The sequence below is a fragment of the Haliotis rubra genome, unplaced genomic scaffold, assembly GCF_003918875.1.
Source record: "Haliotis rubra isolate DU_JTF1 unplaced genomic scaffold, ASM391887v1 Scf55, whole genome shotgun sequence".
NCBI lineage: Eukaryota > Metazoa > Mollusca > Gastropoda > Lepetellida > Haliotidae > Haliotis > Haliotis rubra.
This window is the reverse complement of record NW_025767246.1, coordinates 2944706-2970899: the sequence shown is the minus strand read 5'-3', so window position 1 is coordinate 2970899 and position 26194 is coordinate 2944706. Positions and strand designations below refer to the sequence as shown.

The 26194-nt window shown below is 40.6% G+C and overlaps 1 protein-coding gene across 1 annotated transcript in view; it reads left to right on the top strand.

Moving 5' to 3' along the window:
* The first annotated feature begins 2472 nt into the window (after positions 1-2472).
* LOC124253726 (QRFP-like peptide receptor) overlaps positions 2473-26194 on the top strand; it is a 46323-nt gene continuing 22601 nt past the window's right edge. The window contains exon 1 of the mRNA XM_046687548.1: positions 2473-3479. Within this exon, the coding sequence (XP_046543504.1) occupies positions 3237-3479 (243 nt within the window). The 5' untranslated portion in view covers positions 2473-3236. The remainder of the gene's footprint in view (positions 3480-26194) is intronic.

The window sequence follows — 26194 nt, the reverse complement described above, 5'->3', positions numbered from 1 at the left end:
TGGGCATGTGGCCTCTTTGACAGAAAATAAACTATGTGAACTGTGATGTTGAAAACCTTGTGAAGCTGTTGCTACAAAACATCCCAGTATCCATTTTCAACTTCATCCACTGAGAGTTCTCAGCCGATATATGACTGTTCAATCAAAAGTTTGTAGTGAGACACATATACTGGGATAATTTCAATGGTTATTTCATTTGCTGGAACCGATTGAGATTGTGGATATTGCTTTTATGATAGTTTTCGAATTAGTTATTTCGAATGAAATATACTTCTTATCACAAATTATAGATTACCTTTGAAGGAAATGAAAAATGGATATAAAAATCATTGGGCATTTTAAGGGCATTTTTATGATTTACTAGCCACCCCGTCAGGTTCACGCTGGGAATAGGGCTTCCAAGAAGATCACTGTCATGCAAGTTGACCAGACGGATTTGGTGGCCAGGTAAACGAACGAACGAACGAACGAACGAACGAACGAACGAACGAACGAACGGATTTGGTGGCCAGGTAAACGAACGAACGAACGAACGAACGAACGAACGAACGAACGAACGAACGAACGGACTGTATTGTACCAGCGACATTATTAGAACATACAACAGGGTATTGAATTTGATTCCAATAACTCGATCTTGATTATATATTGTGATGTTTAATTATGAACAGTTCCATTATGCGCTAACGATGCTGGGTTACAGCATATTTGAAAGCCAATAAAATATTAATTCACACATTATTGATGTCATGTTGGGTATATAATTGCATGTAACGATCGTGTTTTCATCGAATCGCCATGTGCTGAAGAATGTGCCACACGTGTTTAACAATTACGCCAGAATTTCTGTTCAATAAGGACAAAATGCTCCCGGGAGAACATTTTCTCACAATGATGATGCCTAGTATACTCTAGTATACTCTAGTATACTTAGTATACTAGACTATACAGACTGTGAAAGGTCGGATCTTGGGCTTAATCCGTTTCTGAAATAGCGCCAGAAAACATCAATTACCATTGATCCTAACACAATTTTAATTGTCTTTGTCTCCATTGATCTTTGGCACAAGCCTAGAAATGACTGGACATTTTATAGGATGAGGTCATATGGTTAGAATATTGTAGTGTTACACAGCCAAATAAACCGAGAAATTACAGGACACTAACAAAACCATGTAGGTTCAAGTTATATATACCGGCTAAAAAGTATACGAATACTCAATGCCATTGATGTAAAATGTAACACACCTTATATTTGGGATTACACTTTCTCAGTAAAGTACAAATTCTAGTACTTTTGTCTGGTTGACTCCCATTCGGGATTCGAACCCACACGTCAGACACCTTACGCCAGCACACAAAGTCAGCCGTCTAACCCACTCAGCCACCTCAACTCTAGAAGTACTAGAATCTGTACTTTTACTGAGAAAGTGTGATCCCGTCTCTTACATGTATTAAAAATGTATATGCTTGAGAAAAGGATTTGACGAAACATTACAAAAGTTATTAAAACGCACAAAGCTGAAAACGGTCAACAAAACTCAGCACATTTAATGTCCAAAACACAACTATGAAACCCAAATCAAATTTGCAACATTGAATTAACCATTGTTGGTTTGTTTCATGTTTATATATTCGTGTATGGTTTCTTTTGATCACTAGTTTCTTACCGCGTGGTAGTTACAGCATGATTTCGTTTATTTGTTGTTTTACGCCGCACTCAGCAAGATTCCAGCTATATGGCGGAGGACTGTAAATAGTTGAGTCTGGACCAGGCAATGCAGTGATCAACATCATGAGTATCGATCTGCGCAATGGGGATACGATGACACGCGTAATCTAAGTCAGCGAGCTTGAGCGCCGATCCCGTTAGTCGCCACTCATAACAAGCATGGGTTGGTGAAGAAAACCCGGATCTTCACGGGTTCACTGTTACAACGCGAATATGTGATCGATGCCAATTTCTGTCTATAGTTAATCACACCTGCTAGATCAGATATTGACATGTAAGAGGGGACAAATATATAACTGACAGATTATGTGTACTGATAGAGTGTTCTTAACATCTCTTGTTAAGTATGTATGTATGTATGTATGTATGTATGTATGTATGTATGTATGTATGTATGTATGTATGTATGTATGTATGTATGTATGTATGTATGTATGTATGTATGTATGTATGTATGTATGTATGTTTGTATGTACATTGTATGTGACTACTTTACTAGTGTGTTTGGTGAGTTTTGTTTCTCTCTCTCTCTCTCTCTCTCTCTCTCTCTCTCTCTCTCTCTCTCTCTCTCTCTCTCTCTCTCTCTCTCTCTCTCTCTCTCTCTCTCTCTCTCTCTCTCTCTCTCTCTCTCTCTCTCTCTCTCCAGATGTAGATATGACCCGTTGTTGAACTTCAGCCTATCAGTGGTGAAGTTTCAGTGCGATGTATTCACTTTTTCATTCTAATTACAGAAACTGACGGCAGTGTGCACCGACATGTGTTAACTAACCATCACTGGACCGATAGATATCTTCACTGAAACACAGCCTCCTCCGTAACTGTGACCGCGAGGGAACGCCAACCAGAGCTGCAGTAGGAGTGGTCGAGGACGCTGCAGGGCACCCTACTGACAACGTCAATACCACACCGGGGACCTTCTGACGGAGAACCATTCACTGACAGTAAAGCTTCAAGTACACACACGTTCTGATCGTGTCTCGTTCACCAGAGTTTTTCTACAGATCTGAATCTTCAAGCTAAACATGCTCTATAACTGGAACGTCAAATCGAAATGGAAAATTACACCTGGTCTTGAAGATCTTCACTGGAATTGACTTTTGTTTGTGAAAACTATTACATGTCGATTAGATCGAAGCATTTGCAACGGATCGGTCTAAAACACCACCCAAGTCTTTTCCGATTTAGATCCAGAATGTTTAAATTTTTTTACCTGTTTTAATTCACACTGGATTCGTCGGAGTCGTACAACACCGGAATTGAAAGGAAGTGAGTGCGTGATTTTAACTCATTGATTTGGGGAATCGCCCGTACATTTTTATTTTACAGAATATATGTGTATACGGCTGGTAAAACACATATCGACAGATGTTGTGATCCCAAGACCAGTTCATGTGTGACGTACAGGACGTCGGTTCAACTGTTAGGAAATAACACAACGGGATATTGTTGACGGAGTCTGGGCCAGAAGGACTTAACAGTGAAAGGGACTGTCACGCAAACAACAATGAACAACACTACGGATGACTACCACTACGACTATTTGTCGTCGGTGGAGACGGTGCCGTTGGCCGAGTTGATACCGGTAGCCACGTTGTACAGTCTCATGTTGATGTGCGGCATGCTCGGCAACGTGCTCGTCATCTTCTCCATCCTACGTTATCGATGCATGCGCAACATCACCAACACATTTCTTTTGAGCCTGGCGTCAGCTGACCTCTTGTTGGTGGTCATTTGCATACCCGTAAAGGTAAGATGTACTTGAGGTTGAGGAAGAGCGTTAGAGAGACATTGGTAGTGAAAGTGAGTGAGTGAGTTTCATGCCGCTTTTAGCAATATTCCAGCAATATCACATATTGCACCCATGTAGGGAATCGAACCCGGGTCTTCGGCTTGACGAGCGAATGCTTCAACCACTAGGCTACCCCACGCCCCTGGTAGTGATAGAGATACGGACAAGGTTGTGAGACACTCTAAATGAAAAATCATATTGATCATTATGATGTTATCTAAGTCATCTCAGACCACTGTGTGTTGATAAACAATAGAATAATCAATATTCACTGCATTGATCGATCGTTAACAAGTAAATTGGTCACCTGTGGGAACCCGCTTCACTCTGAAGTTGAACTGTGAAGTTGAACTAACCTTTCCTTCACTTCTCGTGTACTGTGAAGTTGAACTAACCTTTCCTTTCTCAAACTACCGTCACGACGTAAGTGGGTGAGTATGGTTTTACGCCGCTTTAGCACTAAATTACACCAATATCACGGCGTAAGTAATTATTCTAAACGAACATCTGTGCTTGCTGATAAACAGCCACTCTCAGCTGCATTGCGAACATAACTGTACATGTATCCTATTCCTAATATTCGTATCCCAATGATTGCTGGAATATTGCTAAAAGTGGTGTAAAACTTCACTCACTTACTCAACCGTGTGTTTGTAAGTGAGTGAGTGAGTGAGTTTGGTTTTACGCCGCTTTCAGCAATATCCCAGCAATATCACGGCGGGGGACACCAGAAATTGAAAAAGCTCAAGAATTACTTCCGAAAAACAACATCAAAAACATTTAATGGCTGCAAGAAAGCTTATTGCAAATTACATCAGTTTTCATGCTTGGTTTTGTCATTCGTTGTTGTCTTGTCATCAAATTCTCATATTACAGGAGATGTAAAGGTACGTGAGTGAGTTCGGTTTTACGCCGCTTTTAGCAATATCCCAGCAATATCAGGGCGGGGGACACCAGAAATGGGCTTCACATATTGCACCCATGTTGGGAATCGAACCCGGGTCTTCGGCGTGACGAGCGGACGCTTTAACCACTAGGCTTCCCCACCGCTCACATGTGCGTGTGTGCGCGCGTGTGTGTACGTGTGTGTGTGCTCTTTGAATGCTCTGTGTGTGTCTGTGGTTGATATTAGTTAGCTTGCGACCAGAGAAGAGGGGGTTTAAGTAGAGTAACCTACAGTTGCAACTAAAAGGTGAGGTGAAATCGGGTTTAACGTCGTGCTTGAGAATATTTCGCTTATATGACGACGTGCATGGGTGTGTATGTGTATGTGCGGCTGCTTGTACTAGCCCAGACTGAAGCTGGTTTTATAGTGCTAGCCCACTGAGATACCATACTGCAGTGAAGCATGAATACCCCACTCAGACACATTATACTGACTCCGAGCCGACCAGTCCTTGTTGTACCCATTAATGCCGAGCGCCAGGCAGGGACCAACAAGTACCATATTTTAACGTCTTTTGGTATGACGCGGTCGGGGATCGAACCCGCGACCTTCCGCTCTCCGGGCGGACGCTCTAACCACTACACCACGGAGGTGGTCTTGCAACTAAAAGCCACCGGTATTTTAGTTACTTGTAACCATAGTTCGTTACACACATTTCGACTAAGTTATACCTCAAGAGGCTGGGACTAAATTGTGAACTATGTCCGTCAGTTCGTTATAAGTGATATGGCTGAAATATTGCCGAGGTGACGTTAAATTCTAACTCACTCACTCACTCACTCGTTATAAGTGTGAAGCCATGTAAACGTTGTTTACTATAAACACAATCCGTATTTATTCGCATTTATCATACCATAGGAACGTATCTCGGCAGGATAAAGTCAAACATAAAAATCATATCCGCTGGGGCGGTTCACACGTGTGCAAATATTCAGTAATTACAATTACGGTGTCGCTCTTGTCTATCAGAATTGACGATCGGGAAATTATTTAGATAATATTTATTGTGAAAACAACTGTAAGTTACCAAAATTCGGTATCTAAAAGGCGACTGAGGTCTAAAAAACGTAGTGAACTTTGAAGAAATAACTTGCGAAGACATTAAAGAGGACGGTCTGTGTAACTGTTCCAAAGTCGATCAAACCGGTGCTTTATGTCGGAAACTTGGATCTTTTGTCGAATTAAGAAGATGTGCATTCAGTCGACACTTATCAACAACTGTTTTTCGTTTTGTGCCTGTGGAATATTTGACTGTATTCCATAATCCCATTACGAAACATTATAACTGTCCAGGATGTCTAAAAAACATGACGTTACCTAGCTTTCATTTGATAAAGGACAATTACTCGAGGAGACAAAAGGAAATTACTTTAGTAGAATGAACAAAGGATTGCTGAAAAAAGAGATCACGGATATTGAAACGTTCCCTGCAGGCAATTGGATTTTACGTGAGGGCAGATAGGCCACTGTCTAAACGACAAGTTTCAGTTGAAGTACAATTGACTGGTTTCAGTGTCAGATTGACGTTGTGACGTCATGTAATAATGGGATAACAGAATTTAACATGTCATTATATGGTTGAGACTAAGTTTTACACCACTTTTAGCAAATAATCTACATAGGCGGGTGGGGGTGGGGGTGAGGGAGGGTTTGGGGTGATTTTTATGCTGGAAGTTTATTAAATCGTATGCGTATCCATTTGATCTCAGGTGAAAATGAACTGTACCCCCTTCTCAAAAGCTGTATCCGCCCCTGTTCTAGCAATTTCACTGTGGGGAAATCAAGAAAAAGGGAATTACACATTGTACCCATTTTGGGAATGGAACCCAGACCTAAAGCGTGACGAGCGGACGCTTTAACCACTAGGCTACCCGATCGCACCTCGTCATATGGTAAAGAGGTTATCACACTTGTGTGTTTTAGAGTGACCAGTATCTGGAATCAGGAATATATGCTAATACAATGAGAGAACGTAAAACAATAATCATCGGACCTAAACACACTCATATCCTCTATGTATCACCCAACAATAACGATTTATTCGTTAACACCCAAATATATATACACCATAGATCTGATATGTTTGACTATCATTTAAAGAAAGAGATATACTAGTATTGCAATTATATCCAAAATATGAACTGTTCTGGGGCTTAGGCACCACTCAAAAAATAATTAAACATGGTTTACAATGTATTTGTTAAACTATAATTGTATTTGAACTTAAGGCCAGACCAATTTTATTTCTTGTTTTACGGATTTTTGTCACCAGAACACCTAAAGGCAGGAGGGGAAAAAATCACCAGTCAAAGCAAAAACCCACATGAGTTTTTCAAAGGCATTGTTTTTCAAGTTCACACTCGCTAAGGTGCTCGAAGCACTGATTTCTAACACAAATATTGTTAGATAATTCAGTTAAAAGTCTCTGAGAACAGATACCGGTGTTTTAGTGTCCAACAAACTCAGCCTTGCATATTCGAAGTCTCGCTCCGTAAATGTTAACATTATGATTTTATTTTTCGAGCGGGTAAAATCTATTTTTATTTTTTTTCTTACAGAAATAAAATTGGTCTGGCTTAAAGAGCAAAAACCTTGCATAGTACACAACTGTGGATTCGCATTAAAGACTTTTTATCGTTAAAAATTTGCAAATGGCTTTTTGGGGCACAAATTTAGAACATTTCAATCATTGTGGGAATCATGTGGAGGTAAATGCGTTTTTTACCCGTCTACATTAGACCAGTCTATTTCTGCACAACATTACCAAGCCATAGATTACTTTTTACTCACTGTTGCAGAAATAATTAATGGTTAGGTAGATATAAATCTGTGTAATATGATTGCCTAACGTTTCTTTCCTATATAAAAAACAACACGGTGAATTTGCGTTTGCCTTACAATGTCGGATATCTAAAAGACCTGCTAGGATGGGTTTTTTGTTCAGATTTATTTTTTGATCGCTATTTTCCAAGCTCAGTCGGGAAATGGAAATAGACGTTTTAAAACTAGTTCCTTAATGCTCCAGAAAATGGCTTTCTGATTTGATTATGCCGGCTTCTTGCTAGCCATTTCACAGGTCGGTCAGGTTTGCGAAAGGTTGCTTGGAGAGAACTGTGATGGGATGTTCTCAAATCATTGTTTAACTGCAGCTGAACTAATAACTAATTTTAACGAAAATGTTTAAAAATTCATGACCGGGAACGTTACAAATATTCTTCGTTGCAGTCAGAATATTCACTCTTCACTGTACTCAAGTTTAGGGTATATACAATCAAACACCGTTGTGTCGAACCTACTACTGTTATCTCGAAGTAAACGCTGGGTCCTTGGTTATTCCTTATTTAAGTCATTTGTTAGACGCTGTGTCGAACCTCGAATAACTCGAAGTATTTACATTGATCCGTTCAACTTCGACACAATAAAGTTTGGATGAATATAGTTAATGACAAGGTTTCGAGTAACACCATTCATAAACGTTTTTTAAACCAGTTCAGTTTCAGATACAGTCAAAAATGAAACATTAATGCCAAAGAGTGAGTGAGTGGGGTTTTGAGCCTCCTTTAGCAATATTCCATGACCTAGTGCTGGAGCGATTGATCGAGTAATAGGTCAATTGATCGATCTCGCTTGCGTAAGCGGTTATCGATTGGCTCAGGAAACTAATCGATATTCATAAAAAATGAAACATCATATATAACTTTAGGAAGTATGTTTCTTATTGTTATGTTTGTTAAATCAAAATATAAACAATATCCTGACTCGTAAAACTGCAATTTAAACAACATATTCGCGTGTGTGTCAAAGCAGGAAGTATCCTCAATCGTCTTGAGCGTGGTATTAATCGGTGCCTGTTTGATTGTGTCCCATTTTTGCCCACATGAGTTTTGTGGGTTTACAATTACAATCGATTATTGATCGATTATTGATCTCTGATTATCGATCTGAATATTGTGAGTGATAAACAGATCTCATTCCTGCAATATCAAGGGACACAAGAAACGGGCTTCACACAATGTACCCATTTGGCGTATCGAACCCAGACCTCCGGCGTGATGAGCTGACGCTTGAACCACTAGGCTACCCCACCATCAGAGAGTATTGATTGAGTAACGTGCGGATATATTCTTGCAGACTCGGCTCCACAAAACGATCTTAGTACCGCGTAACTTCTTAGTCTGCGTTCGAAGTATTGGGTGCCGTGTGGTGGCCTTGTAAAGCGTCCGCTTGTAACACTGAAGATCTGGGTTCGATTCCACACATGGGTATAATGTGTGAAGTCCATTTCTGGTGTCCCCCGCCGTGCTTTTGCTGGAATATTGCTAAAAGCGGGGGAAACCATACTCACTCACTCACTCACTCACTCGAAGTTACGACTACCGTAAGAACGATTTGTGCCCACTGGTTTTCTTCTTATAGCAGCTATCTTGTGTTCCTGTTGAAGTATGAATCAATACATCAACGCCAGTAATAGCTTGAATCATCTGGCAACACAAGTTCCATAGTACATGAGGTGGTGGGGTAGGCCAGTGGTTAAAGCGTTCGCTCGTCACGCCGAAGACCCGGGTTCGATGCCCCACATGGGTAAAATGTGTGAAGCGCATTTCTGGTGTCCCCCGCCGTGATATTGCTAAAAGCCGCGTAAAACTTCACTCACTCACTCACTCACTCCATAGTATATAAAACGTACAATTAGGAATAAGTGAATTTGTCAGTTAAATTCAGTGACACCATATGCTCACGACAACGACAAACGTGGCCTCACTGGCCTGAACCCTACTACTAACACAATTGTGAAAACACGTTAATTATGATTTATGTAATTACAATATCGTTGCTCCCGCATAATGATGACAAACTACATCCAGGAATTTATTAATATTTAAAAAATCAAACATAACCTTTCCGGAATTACGTAATCAGACCTTTGATGTTAAACCTGCTTGGAGAAACCTTCCTTGTTAACAAATTATATATTTCCGCTGCAGAATACCAAGGCAATTGAGAAAGGTTAATTCTATTACCTGACGTTAATGATACATTGCTTGATATTGAGGGGAAATTCTTGAATAAAGAAAGAAACCCTCTTTGTCATAATACCCCTGAACATCCGGGTTAGAATTGATCTTCAGTAACCCATGTTTTTCGTAAGAGGCGTCTAACGGGATCAGGTGGTCAGGCTCGCTGACTTGGTTGACACATGTCATCGTATCCCAATTGCGTAGATTGCTGCTCATGCTGTTGATCACTGGATTGTCTGGTCCTTATTCGATTATGTACAGACCGCTGTCATATAGCTGGAATATTGCTGAGTGTGGCGTAAAACTAAACTCACTCACTCCTTGTCATACAGAGTGGCACGGCTGATGCACCATTTTATATTTCTATACAAAGATTCAGATAGGACGCAGGTAGATGTAGCAATGGGGTGATGTTGCGCAAGAATATTTTTTGGTAACGGTTCCAAGATGTTAGATAAATGTCATTATGCGTTTGTAGGTCAGAGTGGAAATAGAATCTGGGGTAAATCCCAGTGCAGTATTGACGCCATTTTCTGTGGGGATTACGGCAGAATGGAAGTACTTCATTATTTCCACCACATCAATACACAGGAGCCAACTAACAATGTCCCTCGGTGTCAATGACGTCACATGCGGGTTATGAAAATCCCACAAGGCTGCCTCAACATATATAGAACACACAGCCATGTTTAGAACAATTACTCCCCGTCCACATCGAGAATGTCCTCACACGTCGTGTTGAGGTTGGGAGAACGTTCCTGCCGCCATAATTCTTCTGGATTGATTCCGCTGTTGTGTTGTCAGTGAAGTATGCTAATTAAGTCGTGGTTGTAGGTGGAGAACAGCTTGAACACTGGTTGGTATCGGTTATTAATATCTTGCGTTCGTGTGTATAGATAAATCAGAAACAACCGTCTGTTTTCACACTTGCTGACCTGTAGTCAACACCTTTTTGTCACCATCACGGCTGTGGTTTAAAAGTTCCAAGTAGGGGGAAATGTTAAAAGGGTTTAAAAGGTATGCATTCCATCTGACAATCAAATTTTCACTTTTTCTAAATCAGTGAATTAAAGCTGCAATAACGAAATGGTTGCTGTGTATGTGAAACCCGTCTTCACCGAAGCTCAGAGAAACTGGGTAGCTGAGTAGTCAAAGCCTTCCCGATTCGAGTTCCCGAACCCTTAAATGGGTACATTGTGTGAAGCCCGTTTTGTTGCCCTCCAATCCAGAGAAACTGATGGAATATTGCTAAAAGCGGTTACAACTTACACTCACTCTGTCCACGGAAACTGCACGATAGTCAGTCAACTCGATAGCCATTCGGTATTAGATCAACTCTCGGCAGCATCACAAGCTATATATATCAGATCGTAAAAGGATTCGCTTTCGGGATGTCAAATAATTCTCACTCACTTTACTCCTTTGGCCTCTTCATCTCGAAACAGCAACCATCAGTACGTGGCAGGTATTTTAGGAACGTGGTGTATGTAAGTGAAAAACCTTTAGTAAGTAAGTTCTAAAAATGTAGTTTGACCATGAGATGGTTGTCTACAATCAGTGCACTCCAGCTTTCATTTTAAAGCATTTCTAGACATCATTTCATATTTATGCAGTGGATTTTGAAGAAGTATTGTACGAGGGTCGGTCAAAAAGTAATCGGCCTAACTATATTCTCCATGTTCAATGTTTGAAAAGCTTCCATTTTAGTTTGTAGGAATGATTAGCAAAGCCGTATAAAGAACTTCACATATGTGGGTAATGTGATTAACGAGATATTAGTCATCACAACACATTGGGGTATAATATTTCTAGAAAAAATGCAGAAAATGAAAAACGATCCGTCATTTAGTACCTCTTGGATAATGGTATGCCCTCAGATAATGTCATATAAAATATGTTAGTATAGTATTGGATGACTTCCCGTCTTAATCAACATTCAAAGATTTGGATTGCTTGATTTATGTTTAGATAGGGCTGTTTTGTAAGGACACACCCATTTTAGTCTTTCAAAAACATTGTGTCCAGATATTCAAGCTGGCCCTGTTTACAATATACTGAGAGTTGACGCTTGTGTGACCATTCAGTATTTACTTTGAACCTTTAGCATCATGTGTGAAAAAGTGAAAACATTAGAATAAGTTTTGTCCTTATGATTTCGTCGTCTGAAAGGGGGTGGGTAGTGTCTCCATAACAAGCTATTTCAGTAAACATGAAGGGCGAATCACTTTAACAAGCGATTGTACTTTCAAATTGCTTTTTTATGCACTTTAATATCTAAGTTTGATTCTAGCGGACGTCTACCTATCTCAAACACACAAAATGTTTCTTGCATATTTTGTTACCTGAAGTTTGTGGAGCATTTATTGCAGATTTTGCGCTTTTGGGGGGTACCAAGATAAAATTTCAAACAAAATGGGGATCGTAACGTAGCAAAACCAATTTGCTTGAGGTTGACAGATGATATGTAGAAAAATAAAACATAAAAACAGCTGCATTTGTATCATTTACTAGGTGAGGCCGACTACTTTTTGACTGTCCCTCGTATTCTCTGAAAACTAAACCCTGTGTTTCTAGACCCCTGCTCGCTCTGCTCGCTCTGCTGTGACCATAGGATGTCGTTATGGTAGACGTTTCAGACCGAATAACACCATATGATGTTGTCGTTGAGTGGCCAGACTAATTGCAAACTAAATGACTCAATCAGAATACTCTAGGTTGTGGTAATTTCATTTTCATTGCCCCTGTGAAAATTGTTGCCCATAAATGTCGGTGAAGCATATGGTCTAGTCGTCTAATGCGCCGAATTCGTGTGGAAAGTTACGTCCCTTAGGAGTATCACAATCCGGTTATTGTTAGTTCGAATCCCGTAACCTTTCTGAAGTCTGAGTTCATCAGCGTTATACCCGTTGGCGCCGGTGAAATAAAAGGCGTTGTAAAGGTCAAATACCTGAGTCACATTTAGCTACAACTGTTCAACTATTCAACGTTAACAATAGTACCATGCATGTCGACAATCACTGGATGGTTGAGTTTGAGCTGGAGTGAGTGAGTTTAGTTTTACGCCGCTTTTAGCGATATTCCAGCAATATCACGGCGGGGGACACCGGAAATGAGCTTCACACATTGCATCCATGGGGGATCCGAACCCGGGCGAACGCTTTAACCACTATGCTACCCCACCGCCCCGAGAATCCAGAGAGTTGAAGGTGATTGAGTGAGTGAGTTTAGTTGTACGCCGCACTCAGCAGTATTCCAGTTATCACTAAATAAGTTATTCTCGACCAGACAATCTAGTGATCAACAGCATACGCATCGATCTACGTAATGCCGATATGATGACATGTGTCAACCAAGTCAACGAGCCTGACCACCCGATCCCGTTAGTCGCCTATTAAGCCAAGCATGGGTTACTGAAGATCAATTCTCTTCACGGGTGCAAACATGGACTGCTAAGCATAGGGTCCCGGCTGCAGGGCATAAGACTGAGTTTGTCCTGTTTATCAAGTTTCCTAGAGCAGATGGGCTGCTGAATTCGGATACGATGACGTGCATCAACCAAGTCAGCCTCTTACGTCAAGCATGAGTTGATGAAGACCTGAATTGTATGCGTCTCTCTCCCTCTACCCGTCTCCCTCTCTCTCAGTCGGTAACCTTAAGTTAGTAACCCACCCCGCCCTTTAGTAGCCCATATCTTCAGGGCTCCGAGGCCATGTGATTACATGTAGTAATTAGACAATCCACCTATCAGTAAGAAGATCGTATAATGTCATAGCGTTCCGCTTTAGCGATGTTTAAAGCTGATATGCCCGTTAAAGTGGAACAACGTCACATCTTTTGGAAATTTCGAAATATAAGACGATGTCATCCTCAGGATGACGTCATAAACAGAAATTATTACGTTCAATAACAGTCAACTCTGCTAGAGGTTTTAAAAATTTTGTTACTTAACCCAATAGTCTCCAGGACCCCGATCCACAAAACGGTCGTAGCGTTACGACATTCACAAACCTATGGTTAACTATAGAGTTACGACAGGCTATGTAGATCGGGACCCAGGATATTGTTTGACGCGAATTGTCAAAAGAATTAAACGTTGTGTGAGATGTAGACTTGCAATATGTTTGGTCAACCTTTGATTATTAATTTATATGGTCATGTAGAATACTGAATTTTCAGATCCGAAAATGTAATTGAAATTGCAAATTAAAAGCAGACCGTGCTAAACTGTTCGAGAGTTTGTTGAATGAAAAAATACTATGTTTTGTCTAAGAGAATTTCCGGCAGAATTCAAAACTGAGAAGTACGTGTATAAGTGTGTTTTTCTATTTTGTGTATTTTGACAGCTCCACTTCAAATTGCTGACAGAAAAGGATGGACAAACATATCCCTGCGGATTCCAAAGGGGTTTAATTTAACCCCAGTCACAATCTTCTAGCTTGATCACGGTGTCCTCGAACTTTATGAATCACCACGCGGATAACAGACTAGGGCCTTACTTTATTTCAATCAGTATTTGGAAATCTCATTCTATCTTAAAAATTTAAAGTCGTCGGTTATCACAAACGCAAATTTAAAATATCACTACGAGCCAGCTAAAGTTTTTAGGCACTGATTGTCAGAGTTCTTTACGTCAAAATCACGCAGATCTAAAATAGAATGCAACGAAAACATATCTGATGCCGATTGCTGAATATCCATTGCAAACAAAGCGTATTATAAAGAGACATTTCTGTCAGTCCGCGGTGACAAATTGCAGCTGTTACTCCTTGGATCAAAGTTTTCGTTTAATCTCAATATCAGCTGTTCAGTTCAAATAGTGCATATGTCCCCACATCTGTTGTTATCGACAAGTATATGTTACACAACAAGACAAGTCACCATGATCTGTCGTCACGTTCAACACTATATAGTTGAAATGGCCTTTTTGCCACAGTGTGACTTAGCCCTACCATTAAACTAAGTGATCCACCATTATTCTCGGTTAAGGGGTGGGGGGTGGGGTTGGGGGGGGTGGCTGATGAGTGATGGGACGTCGGGTGTTTGTGATGCTGGTTTGAACTGATTTTGTTCTAAATATAATTTTGCAAAAACAACCGAATATTTCAGCTCGATTTGGAACAAATCAATATAATTTTAAAAGTTTCCCTGACTACCCAGCCCCACTCGAATTTCGGATGGCCTGTTCCGATCATATTAACAATATCAGCATTCCATGGTTACCACGACTCCTCGGAGACGATCGTACGTCTGTAACCGAGTACTGGTTTTGGTGGTTAGTTTGGTGTGCCCGAGAAGATCCGGGTTAGAATTGGTCTTCACCAACCCATGCTTGTCGTAAGAGGCGACTGACGGGATCCGCTGGTCAGGCTCGCAGATTTGGTTGACACATATCATCGTCTCCCAATTATGTGGATCGATGCTCATGATGTTGATCACTGGACTGTCTGGTCCTGACTCAATTATTTACAGCACGCCGCCATATTGCTGGAATATTGCTGAGTGGGCGTGGAACAACAATCGATCACTACTAGCTTGTTGTTAACGCCGTGCTCAGCAATGTTCGTCTCAGCTGCATGGTGTCTACGTATGATTAATATACATATGGACTCATAAATTAAGTGGTGGATATTGTGAACGAACATCCACGCCGTCGGATTAGAATGCAATGATATCAACTGAGTCACCGAGCCTGACCACATGAATACATGTTAGCTTAGACTGCAATTGCGGGAGACCAGTTCTAACCTGGAATCGTGATGGTGAAGTTTAAAATGGTTTCCTGCAGTACCTTTGGTTCTGGTGTGTTGTCAAGACCAAAGTGGTGAGGCTGTTCGTTTTCCCACTAAGTCAGGTTAGCTGAAGATTGGTCACGTGCGTTCACGAAGAAGCCTCAAGAATACTGAACAAAGCCCTCCAATAGTTTCCAAACCAAAATTCACCCTCCAATTCTTTAATTGTGCTTTAACAGATGGCCACGTTCTTGTCTTTATCGATTATGGTCGTACGCATAAAAAATATTTTCAGAGAAGAGGCACTATAATGAACACATTCTATTTGAGGATGTAATTTTAATTGCGCAGGATCGTGTCAGAAAAAAAGCTCTTGTGACTCCTTTTAACTCGTAAACAAAATAAGAAAAACGTCTCACCAGTATTGGTGCACGTGCATATCGAGTGGAGATTGGTTCTGCACGTATTTTCAATGTGGGTTTGTTTTAAATTGGACACCACCATATTATACTCCAAATCCCGATTATTTTTGCACGTGGGGCTCGTTTACGGCCTGACGTACAATGAAATTAAATTTTACTACTTTACTGCACGTGCAGATGTAGAATTAACCTTTACACCTAGTTCCTAGTGTGCGTAGAAAAGGATATTTCTTCAAAAGCGCACAGTGCAATTGTTTTTTCATTGCCGAAATGGCTTGTTTTCTCGTTATTACTGCATGCATTAAGGCACATACAGATATATATTTTTGTTAATCAATTATAACCATATTTCGTGATTCTGCTTCAAGTGGCAAGGACTAGATAACCCCATAATTAGAGCTGGGGGTTTGAATTGTGAGTGTGAATATACGTCTGCTGGATTGCTTCCAGGGGTGTAACAGAATTTCTGCAAAACTGTTTATTTAAATGCCTCATACTTGCATGTGAAGTAAGACACGGACCTGGTCGATCGGGGATATTGGCAACTGTGTTTCTACTTACTCAAACGTTGTGGCGTTTATCAATAAAACAGTACCTTTTGGGGGCTCTAGCTAATTACACACCGAGAATGGGCCAGGTTGACTCAAGGTAGTTAAAAAAGCGAATATATCGGCTAGGCCTGCGTTCACGCAACAATTTTAACTGATCGAATTCGTCTATGCTATAATATGGAAGTCCCTAGTTATGGTCTATGAGTTACGATCGCTGCACGCTACTATTGTCGTAAGTCTATGTTAAAGTATGGGAGGTTTTAATGTCAGCCATACCACTGCCGTAATTGTACGTTCTGTGGTAGTCACGTTCTTCGTGCTACGACTATCATAGTCTGTGTTAAAGTATGGGAGGTTTTAATGTCAGCCATACCACTGCCGTAGTTGTACGTTCTGTGGTAGTCACGTTCTTCGTGCTACGACTATCATAGTCTGTGTTAAAGTATGGGAGGTTTTAATGTCAGCCATACCACCGCCGTAATTGTACGTTCTGTGGTAGTCACGTTCTGTGGTAGTTACGATCGCCGTATCTATACGACTGTAGCAAGTATTAGCTCTACAACTGTACTAATTCTGTGTTACAATATGCTCCTAGCGGTATGTTACAGTATTGGCGCTACGATTATCTTAATACTGTTGCTGTAGTTACTACATAATAAGTATGGGAGTTACGATCGTCGTATCTATACGACTGTAGCAAGTATTAGCTCTACAACTGTACTAATTCTGTGTTACAATATGCTCCTAGCGGTATGTTACAGTATTGGCGCTACGATTATCTTAATACTGTTGCTGTAGTTACTACATAATAAAGTATGGGAGTTACGATCCTCGTATCTATACGACTGTAGCAAGTATTAGCTCTACAACTGTACTAATTCTGTGTTACAATATGCTCCCAGCGGTATGTTACAGTATTGGCGCTACGATTATCTTAATACTGTTGCTGTAGTTACTACGTAATAAAGTATGGGAGTTACGATCGTCGTATCTGTACGACTGTAGCAAGTATTAGCTCTACAACTGTACTAATTCTGTGTTACAATATGCTCCCAGCGGTATGTTACAGTATTGGCGCTACGATTATCTTAATACTGTTGCTGTAGTTACTACATAATAAAGTATGGGAGTTACGATCGTCGTATCTATACGACTGTAGCAAGTATTAGCTCTACAACTGTACTAATTCTGTGTTACAATATGCTCCCAGCGGTATGTTACAGTATTGGCGCTACGATTATCTTAATACTGTTGCTGTAGTTACTACGTAATAAAGGGAGTTACGATCGTCGTATGGGAGTTACGATCGTCGTATCTGTACGACTGTAGCAAGTATTAGCTCTACAACTGTACTAATTCTGTGTTACAATATGCTCCCAGCGGTATGTTACAGTATTGGCGCTACGATTATCTTAATACTGTTGCTGTAGTTACTACGTAATAAAGTATGGGAGTTACGATCGTCGTATCTGTACGACTGTAGCAAGTATTAGCTCTACAACTGTACTAATTCTGTGTTACAATATGCTCCTAGCGGTATGTTACAGTATTGGCGCTACGATTATCTTAATACTGTTGCTGTAGTTACTACATAATAAAGTATGGGAGTTACGATCGTCGTATCTATACGACTGTAGCAAGTATTAGCTCTACAACTGTACTAATTCTGTGTTACAATATGCTCCCAGCGGTATGTTACAGTATTGGCGCTACGATTATCTTAATACTGTTGCTGTAGTTACTTCATAATAAGTATGGGAGTTACGATCCTCGTATCTGTACGACTGTAGCAAGTATTAGCTCTACAACTGTACTAATTCTGTGTTACAATATGCTCCCAGGGTATGTTACAGTATTGGCGCTACGATTATCTTAATACTGTTGCTGTAGTTACTACGTAATAAAGTATGGCAGATCGTCTTTGCGCTGCGACAGTCGTCACTTTAAGTGTGGCGACAGTGGTTAAAGCGTTCGCTCCTCACGCTAAAGACCCGGGTTCGATTCCCCACTAGGGTACAATGAGTGAAGCCCATTTCTGGTGTCCCCCGCCGTGATGTTGCTGGAATATTGCTAAAAGCGGTGTAAAACTAAACTCACTCACTATGGTAAAGTATGTGAGTAGCGTTACGACAATCGTAAATTTAATGTGTTTAAACAAGGCACTTACGATCGACTCTGCGCTAAGATCGTTCCTAGAAACGATCGCAGATCGCAGATCTTTCCTCTTGGAAGGGCAAAACGATGGCTGAGCCAGTAACGTCAGTCAATAATCAACCAGCACCTGGTGTATTCTTGGAGTCTATAATAGAAACCTAACTTTGCTAATGAATTATTAGTCAAGCACGCCTCCAGTGCTCGGTGGTGCATTGACTGGGATAATGAAGGATCGCTTTTGGCATACGTTAGGGCGAGAATTTGGCGTTTTACGAGACAAGTGTCATAATTTTCGTATTTCCAGAGCGAGAGAGACTTTCCTGAAGTTAGTACGATCCTTGAAACGGGTATATCACCATGGACACGTTAAGAAACAGGTCCAAATTAGTTTTCAGCAACCCATGGTTGTCCCAAGAGACGATTGACCGGACCCACGTGTCATCGTCTCAAATCCGTTAATATCGATGCTCATGATGTCAATCACTGGATTTGCTCATCGAAACTCGATCATTTACAAACTGCTTACAAACAGTTTGAATAATGCTTAGTGCTGAACAACAACAATCAAATACAGTAAACGGTCATAAAGGGACCACTAAGTTTAGTTCGTGAGAACCGTAGCGCGTTATTTCTACTAATACAGCAAGTGGCCGGGCCTTAAACAGTTCGTTTTATCCGTCATTTCGTTATACGGGTGTTCGTTACAAACGTAGTTTACTTCACGGCGAGACCCGTGAAGATCCGGGGTAGAATAGGTCTTCAGCAACCCATGTGCTTGCCATAAAAAGGCGACTATCTTGTCGTAAGAGGCGACTAACGGGATCGGATGGTCAGTTTCGCTGACTTGGTTGACACATGCCATCGCTTCCCAATTGCGCAGATCGATGCTCATGCTGTTGATCACTGGATTGTCTGGTCCAGACTCGATTATTTACAGACCGCCGCCATATAGCTGGAATATTGCTGAGTGCGGCGTAAAACTAAACTCACTCACTCACTCATTACTTCACGGCGACAAGTGATCAGTTTGATGTGGAGTTCATAAACAATCTCGTTAGTGAGTGAGTGAACTTAGTTTTACGTCGCTTTTAGCAATATTCCAGCAATATCACGTCGGGAGATACCAGAAATGGGCCTCACACATTATACCCATTAGGGGAATCAAACCCGGGTCTTTAGCGTGACGAGCGAACGCTTTAACCACTGGGCTACCCCATCGCCCCAAATCTGATACAGATCCTGCAAATGTATTTATTTTGTGACTCTGTCCCGTCTATTGGTCTCAACACTCCAGTGCGATTCGTTTAAAATATACTTTGTTAATCAATAAACAACCAAGAACGCATCTGCCGTTGCTGGTTAATGTAATGCTGGTTATTGTCAGCTTTTGACCCAGAGGCGACCTCTGTGCCCGCCTCGTTGAAGACGTCGATCTGTTTAATACTCAACGTCAGTGCCACTGCTTTATCAATAGCCTGGAGCCAACATCAGCATGTGACACTTGTCGTTATTGACACACACGATTAGAGGAGAGACTGTCCGGAATTACGGACATTGGTCAATTTCTGAATCATTTGTCACTTGTGGTCAATGCTTGTCATGGTTGTCATCGACTGGGTAGACGTTGAACATAATGCCATCTTGTAGAAACTAATTTTCGGTTTTGAATTGAAGTAATGGCGGTCGTAATTTAAGGACTCTGGTTTGTGATTTGAAAGTGAAGATCCTTCTGATTTCAGTTGTGGGTCTGGTACTTGTGCTTGAGTGATTCTAGACATATTAGGTTAATGGCAAGCGAGAAAGACCTTGGATTCAACGCTGCTGAGTGTCTGTTGACCATCAATAACATACCAACCTTGTCGCCTCTTCTGCATGCTCATTCTACGAAGATTTCACAGAGGGTCATGCGACGCTTGTTCAAAATCGACGCTCATGCTGTTGATCACTGGATTTTCTGGTCCAGACTCGATTATTTACAGACTGCCACCATACAGCTGGAATATTGCTGAATGCGGCGTAAAACTAAACTCACTCACTCTTGTTGATCAGTATTAAACGATTCAAGAACTCACTACTGCTTTCAATAATATTAATGGTAGACATATCGAAATATCCAATTTGGTGACAAAGGTGTCTCCGATGCAGTTCCTAATGCTCCCGTGATATTCAGGTGGAAAATTGGTTTGCCTTTGCTTGTGTTTATGACGGTGGCATCTGCGGGTGAAGATACGCCCACGTTACGTGGCCCCGATTCCTTCAAACAAACTTAAGTTTTTAATCAAATTTCAAATGCTTGCCACAAAAGGCGAATATGCTTGTCATAAGAGGCGACTAATTGCGCAGATCGCTGCTCATGCTGTTGATCATTGGATTGTCTGGTCCAGACTCGATTATTTACAGACCGCCGCCATATAGATGGAATATTGCTGAGTGCGGCGTAAAACTAAACTCACTCACTCACTCTATTAAAAGTATGTACATCCGTTAATATTGTGATATTCTGGAAGAAGTGAAAATTAAAAACAGGAAAACTATACAATAAACGAAAAAGGAAAATGTAAAAACAATAGGACATGTAAAAATCAAACATTTTAACAACCTTAGGGAAACGGATGAGATTCAGTATAATGCGAAATTAATTGGTTTACTAAACACAGAAGGTCAGATATATAACAACTGGAATGTTAAATGATATAAGGCTCAGATTCACCTGCCTGTCATCCCTTCCTTGGTCACGGAGGATTCGGGTTACCTTCAGTAATTTAACACAACGAAGAGACCTGGGCTATATATGATTATTTTCTCTCAGTTTCAAACGTGGGTGCCGAAGAAACATCTCTGTGATATGATAAACCCTTTAATTTAATAGGACATTTTGCTGTACACAGATATGAAATTACACACCTTGTGAAATGTTTACATAGTGATAAAGCTAGCGGACCAGATGGTATTACCCATAGGCTATTTTATACACTGCAGTATCAATTACAATGCCATTATCTATTTCACTCGGTATGCCATTACACGGACAATTTCCCATGGAACTAGAAACTGGCAACTGGAATTTAAGAACTGGAGATCTCTTCCGGTTATTTAGAGACCCATTTCACTTACATTATGCCTTAGGACATTTTCAAACATGCGCAAGTAGTATACTGAAAATTATCTACTGGATAAGTTGTTTTTACATTTGGACGAGCCATTTCATAACTTGTCATCAGGTTGAAATATTGTATTTTTGTACACCAAAATTTGTTTGACGAGAATACATTCTCCTAAGTGATTATTTGTGTCGTGCCAAATGCTTTCGAAGGGTGTGGCCCATGGGTTTTGTACAAATGTTGAGCCAATGTCGTGTTAATGGAAAACTGCTATGTTGGTTGGGAGATACTGAACGGGGAGGAAACAGGAAGTTCTTGTCAATGGGTATACATCATGAGATGTATCAGAGCATGCCACAGGATAACTTCGTGGGTTATGTATATTTAGAAGATAAAGCTACTCTGTTTTCAATTTTGCGGTCCTTTATCGTTGATTTAAGACCGCTAAATGTTTAACCGCAAAATTTAAAACAGAGTAGCTTTATCTTCATTCTAGCACAACTGATAAGCGTTCTAAAACCGAACTGTTTGGCGCGCAAGGAGCATTTTTCCTGGAAATCGCTTGGAATCGTCCCGTTGAGGGACAGGTTGTGTAATGAACAAAATATGACATTTTCAACAACATAAATACATTATTTCAGGAACCAGTATGCTTGTATTTGTAAGAAGTAGCGTAAACACACAAAAAGAAAAAAAGTTTATACTGTGAGCAAGTACAATTATTTGATTTTTCTAAAGCGAATTTTTCGATCTCCCCTACTGTATGACAGTCGACTCGCCCCAATTCAAGTCGTGAACTCGCTAAGTTTAGTCGCCGCTAACTTTATTCACGGAAATAATTGTTGATAACCACCCTACTATTCCCAATTTGACAAAAGACCTGACATGCCACGTTTCATGTGGGATACATGGACAGTGGAAGTGGAAGGACTAGGCATTACGGCCGGGACGGAAGCGGTCAGGTTAGGACGTGTGGGCCGACGTTTGGTGTCGACGTCATGCCCGCTAGATCTGTACCCGGTTTGAATATACTGCTGACGGATTTTCCAGCTTCGTAGTTTCTTCACTGGGATTAGGGTCAAGAAATTCTTCTTCAAACCATTCGCTTTTTACTTCAAAAACACCAAAGATGCTGCCGAGGTAGAAATTGCCGATGTCCGACATGTTTGTTTACAAACAATATAGGGTCAACGAGTTCGTCTGTATTCATACGCGGTGAATCGGTCACTTTAATTAGCGGTCTTAAACTGCCATTTAAGTACGGTTTTGATGAGCTCTCAGCCAATCAGAATCGAGTATCACACCATGTCGTGCTAGAATTTACATTTATACCAACCGCATCTAAAATGGTTTATTAGCATTACAATGTCGAATTAAAATATTTTAATCCTGCTGTGTGATTAGAAGATCAAACTTCACTTAACGACTCAGTATACGAGTGACTAACAAATTGTACCGTCCGAAATCCTGTTTCTGTTTCCACCGTCACAAACATCTAACATTATTCTGTTGTTAAGTTCAGTATTTGTACACGTGGCAAGAAATTAAAATGTCCAAGCAAATCGAATTTATTTTACAATCTGCCTCGAAAATGGGGTTGTCATTAAGAATATTTAAGTACGCACTGAATACGTCAACAGTATCAAGCATCACCACTTCTGTTGGAACAGGGCCGGTGAGGTAGCCTAATGGCTGAAGACCCGGGTTCGATTCCCCACATGGGTACAATGTGTGAGGCCCATTTCTGGTGTCTCCCGCCGTGATAGTGCCCTAAAACCTCACTCACTCACTAGTAATATAGTATTAAGTATCTGTCTATATATTTACAGATGGACACACCCTTAGCTAAATTATCATTGCTGAAGCTATAATTACATTTTCAAGATTAGCTGAACTATATTTCATACAGATTTTGACACTAATGATATAGAGCCAAGCATGTGTACATTTTATTGCCGTCAATGTATTGATTAACCATCAAGGATAGAGTCTCTTAAAGTGATAACTTTTCTCCAGTTCTATTGCAGAAAGGTTGAAAGTAACTAAAAAACACCTACACATACGGCAGGCATATTCTCACAACATTCATGACACTGTGTAACAGAAATGCTGTCGTCAACACTTATTTTGCCTTCAAGAGTTATAACAACACCAAGGTCTGCATTAACACACACAACATATATAACACTGCACTATACAACAGACAGATTTACACCAACGGTTATAACACAACACCATACAACTGTCATATCCAATCATGTTATAACTCTGCACTGAACAACAGACAGAAGTCCATTCATATAGAAATTGGATCTTTGACAACTAACGACAGGCATTCTGAAAATCACCCAGCAAGCCATATATATTGATAATATTAATGATCCGTTGGTGCCTGACTGATATCCGGTAATGCACTTCAAAGAACCTCTTCATTACAGCGGAACCGTTTAATTGATGGCAACATAGTGTTACCTTCAGTTTATCTCAGCCTGAAGGCAACAGGAGGTAGAAGAAGAAAACAAACAGAATGAAAACATATTGGTGTCTTCATGTGGCGCAATCAATTGCAAAACCTATCCCATTTTGATAACTGTTTCTAAATTCAAATAATATTTTACAAATGACACGCTGAATCAAACCTCCAGCAGACCTGTCATGTCTAACTAAAAACGTAATCAGTAAATTCACATATAGGGATCCATCATGTCATGTTTATAGGGGTGATGTGGTTTGGTTGGTGGTGAGGGATGGGTTGGTGGTTGGGTGTATGGGGGTTGGGGGAGGTGCTGGGATTTTGTTTGCATCTGCAAAGCCAGATATATTTTTAATTGCCAGATGCACAATTGATTTTCAAGGTCTGTCTGATGTAATTCTCTATTTTCGATGAACCCCTAAGGCGCCCTAAAATATGAAATGATTGGCCCCATAGTCTGCAGACACGTAACAGATACAACAGAGAGTTGCAATCACCAACTCCACCGTAACTTAATTTGATAGCAGAATCTCTGCCTTCGTGTGTAACGGACGTAATTGACAATGAACTTATATCCTGAACAAATCAGCAATAGTATAATTAGATTAGCCTCCATCACCTGATTGTCTGGTCGAGACGTTCGTGTTTATTAACTCGTTTAACTGTGACAGCAGAATTTCTGCCTTCGTAAGCAACGGACGTAGTTCACAGTGCTTATCAAATTAAGTTTCAACCGAATCAGTAGAAACATAATTGGATTACCTTCCATCACTTTGTCTGGTGAAGACGCTATTTTCGGTTCCCCGAGTTTTGTTGTATGGCAGGAGTGCTGCTGTGTTGCCAAAGTGACATATATGAATAATGACACATAAATATTTTAATAATAATAGTAATAGTCCGCTTATATGGCGCTCATATCCAGGCACTTTGCCCGCTCACGGCGCTACGTACATTACTATCCCCGGCCATAGGACACTGTCGTACTTTCCGATACTTGTTCAACTCCCCTGGGGAGTATACAGCCATGCTGCCTGTTAGGCGCAAAGAACAAAACACTCACAGAGCCAGCACATATTTTATAATATTTTATTATATTTTCCCACTGAGAAGGTCATATTACAATTTTATGTTATCATCATTACACTATTGTTTCATCAACCACTTGTGTAATTGACATATCAAGTAATGACACCGATGACATTATGTGAGCCTCGCGATATAATAAATATACATATTAAGCGATATATGAAGTAATGCTACACACAAGACCAGTATATGTACTAAGGAATAGATATACAAAAGAACCTAAAAACAAACAAACAATAAACAACAAGAAAACACATAAAAAACAACAGGAAAAACACATACAGTTTTACTGTCAATTGGACTTAAAAAATATGAAAAATTCTAATTCCTCCTTTGTAATGGATTCCAAAGCTCCAGTAAAATTCCCTACAAAGATTGAGATTGTAGTGTCTAGCCAGTTTACAACTAAATTCGAGTCTCAAAGATTAACCATAACCCTCAACACAACCCGGCTTTTCTTCATATTCACCACAATATTTGAGACAAGGACAATTATACCATGTTGATTCTCCAAAACGCAAAACCCGTGAAGATCCGGGTTAGAATTGGTCTACAGCAACCCATGCTTGTCGTAGGAGGCGACTAACGGGATCGGGGGTGAGGCTCGCTGACTTGGTTGACACATGTCATCTGTTCCCAAATGCGTAGATCGCTACTGGTAAGGTGAGGTGAAATTGGGTTTTACGTCGTGCTGGAGAATGTTTCGCTCATATGACGACGTGCATGCGTGTGTATGTGTAGGTGCGGCTGCTTGTACTAGCCCAGACTGAAAGCTGGTTTTATAGTGCTAGCCCACTGAGATACCATACCGCAGTGAAGCATGAATACCCCACTCAGACACATTATACTGACTCCGAGCCCACCAGTCCTTGTTGTACCCATTAATGCCGAGCGCCAGGCAGGGATCAACAAGTACCATATTTTAACGTCTTTTGGTATGACGCGGTCGGGGATCGAACCCGCGACATTCCGCTCTCCGGGCGGACGCTCTAACCACTACACCACGGAGGCGGTCTAGATCGCTGCTCATGCTGTTGATCACTGTATTGTCTTATCCAGACTCAATTGTTTACAGACCGGTGCCCTATAGCTGGAACATTGCTGAGTGCGGCGTAAAACAACAACCAATCCAAACCCAACCAAGTCCAAAACGCAATGAAAATAAAAAATTAAAAAATATTTAAAATGTTTCA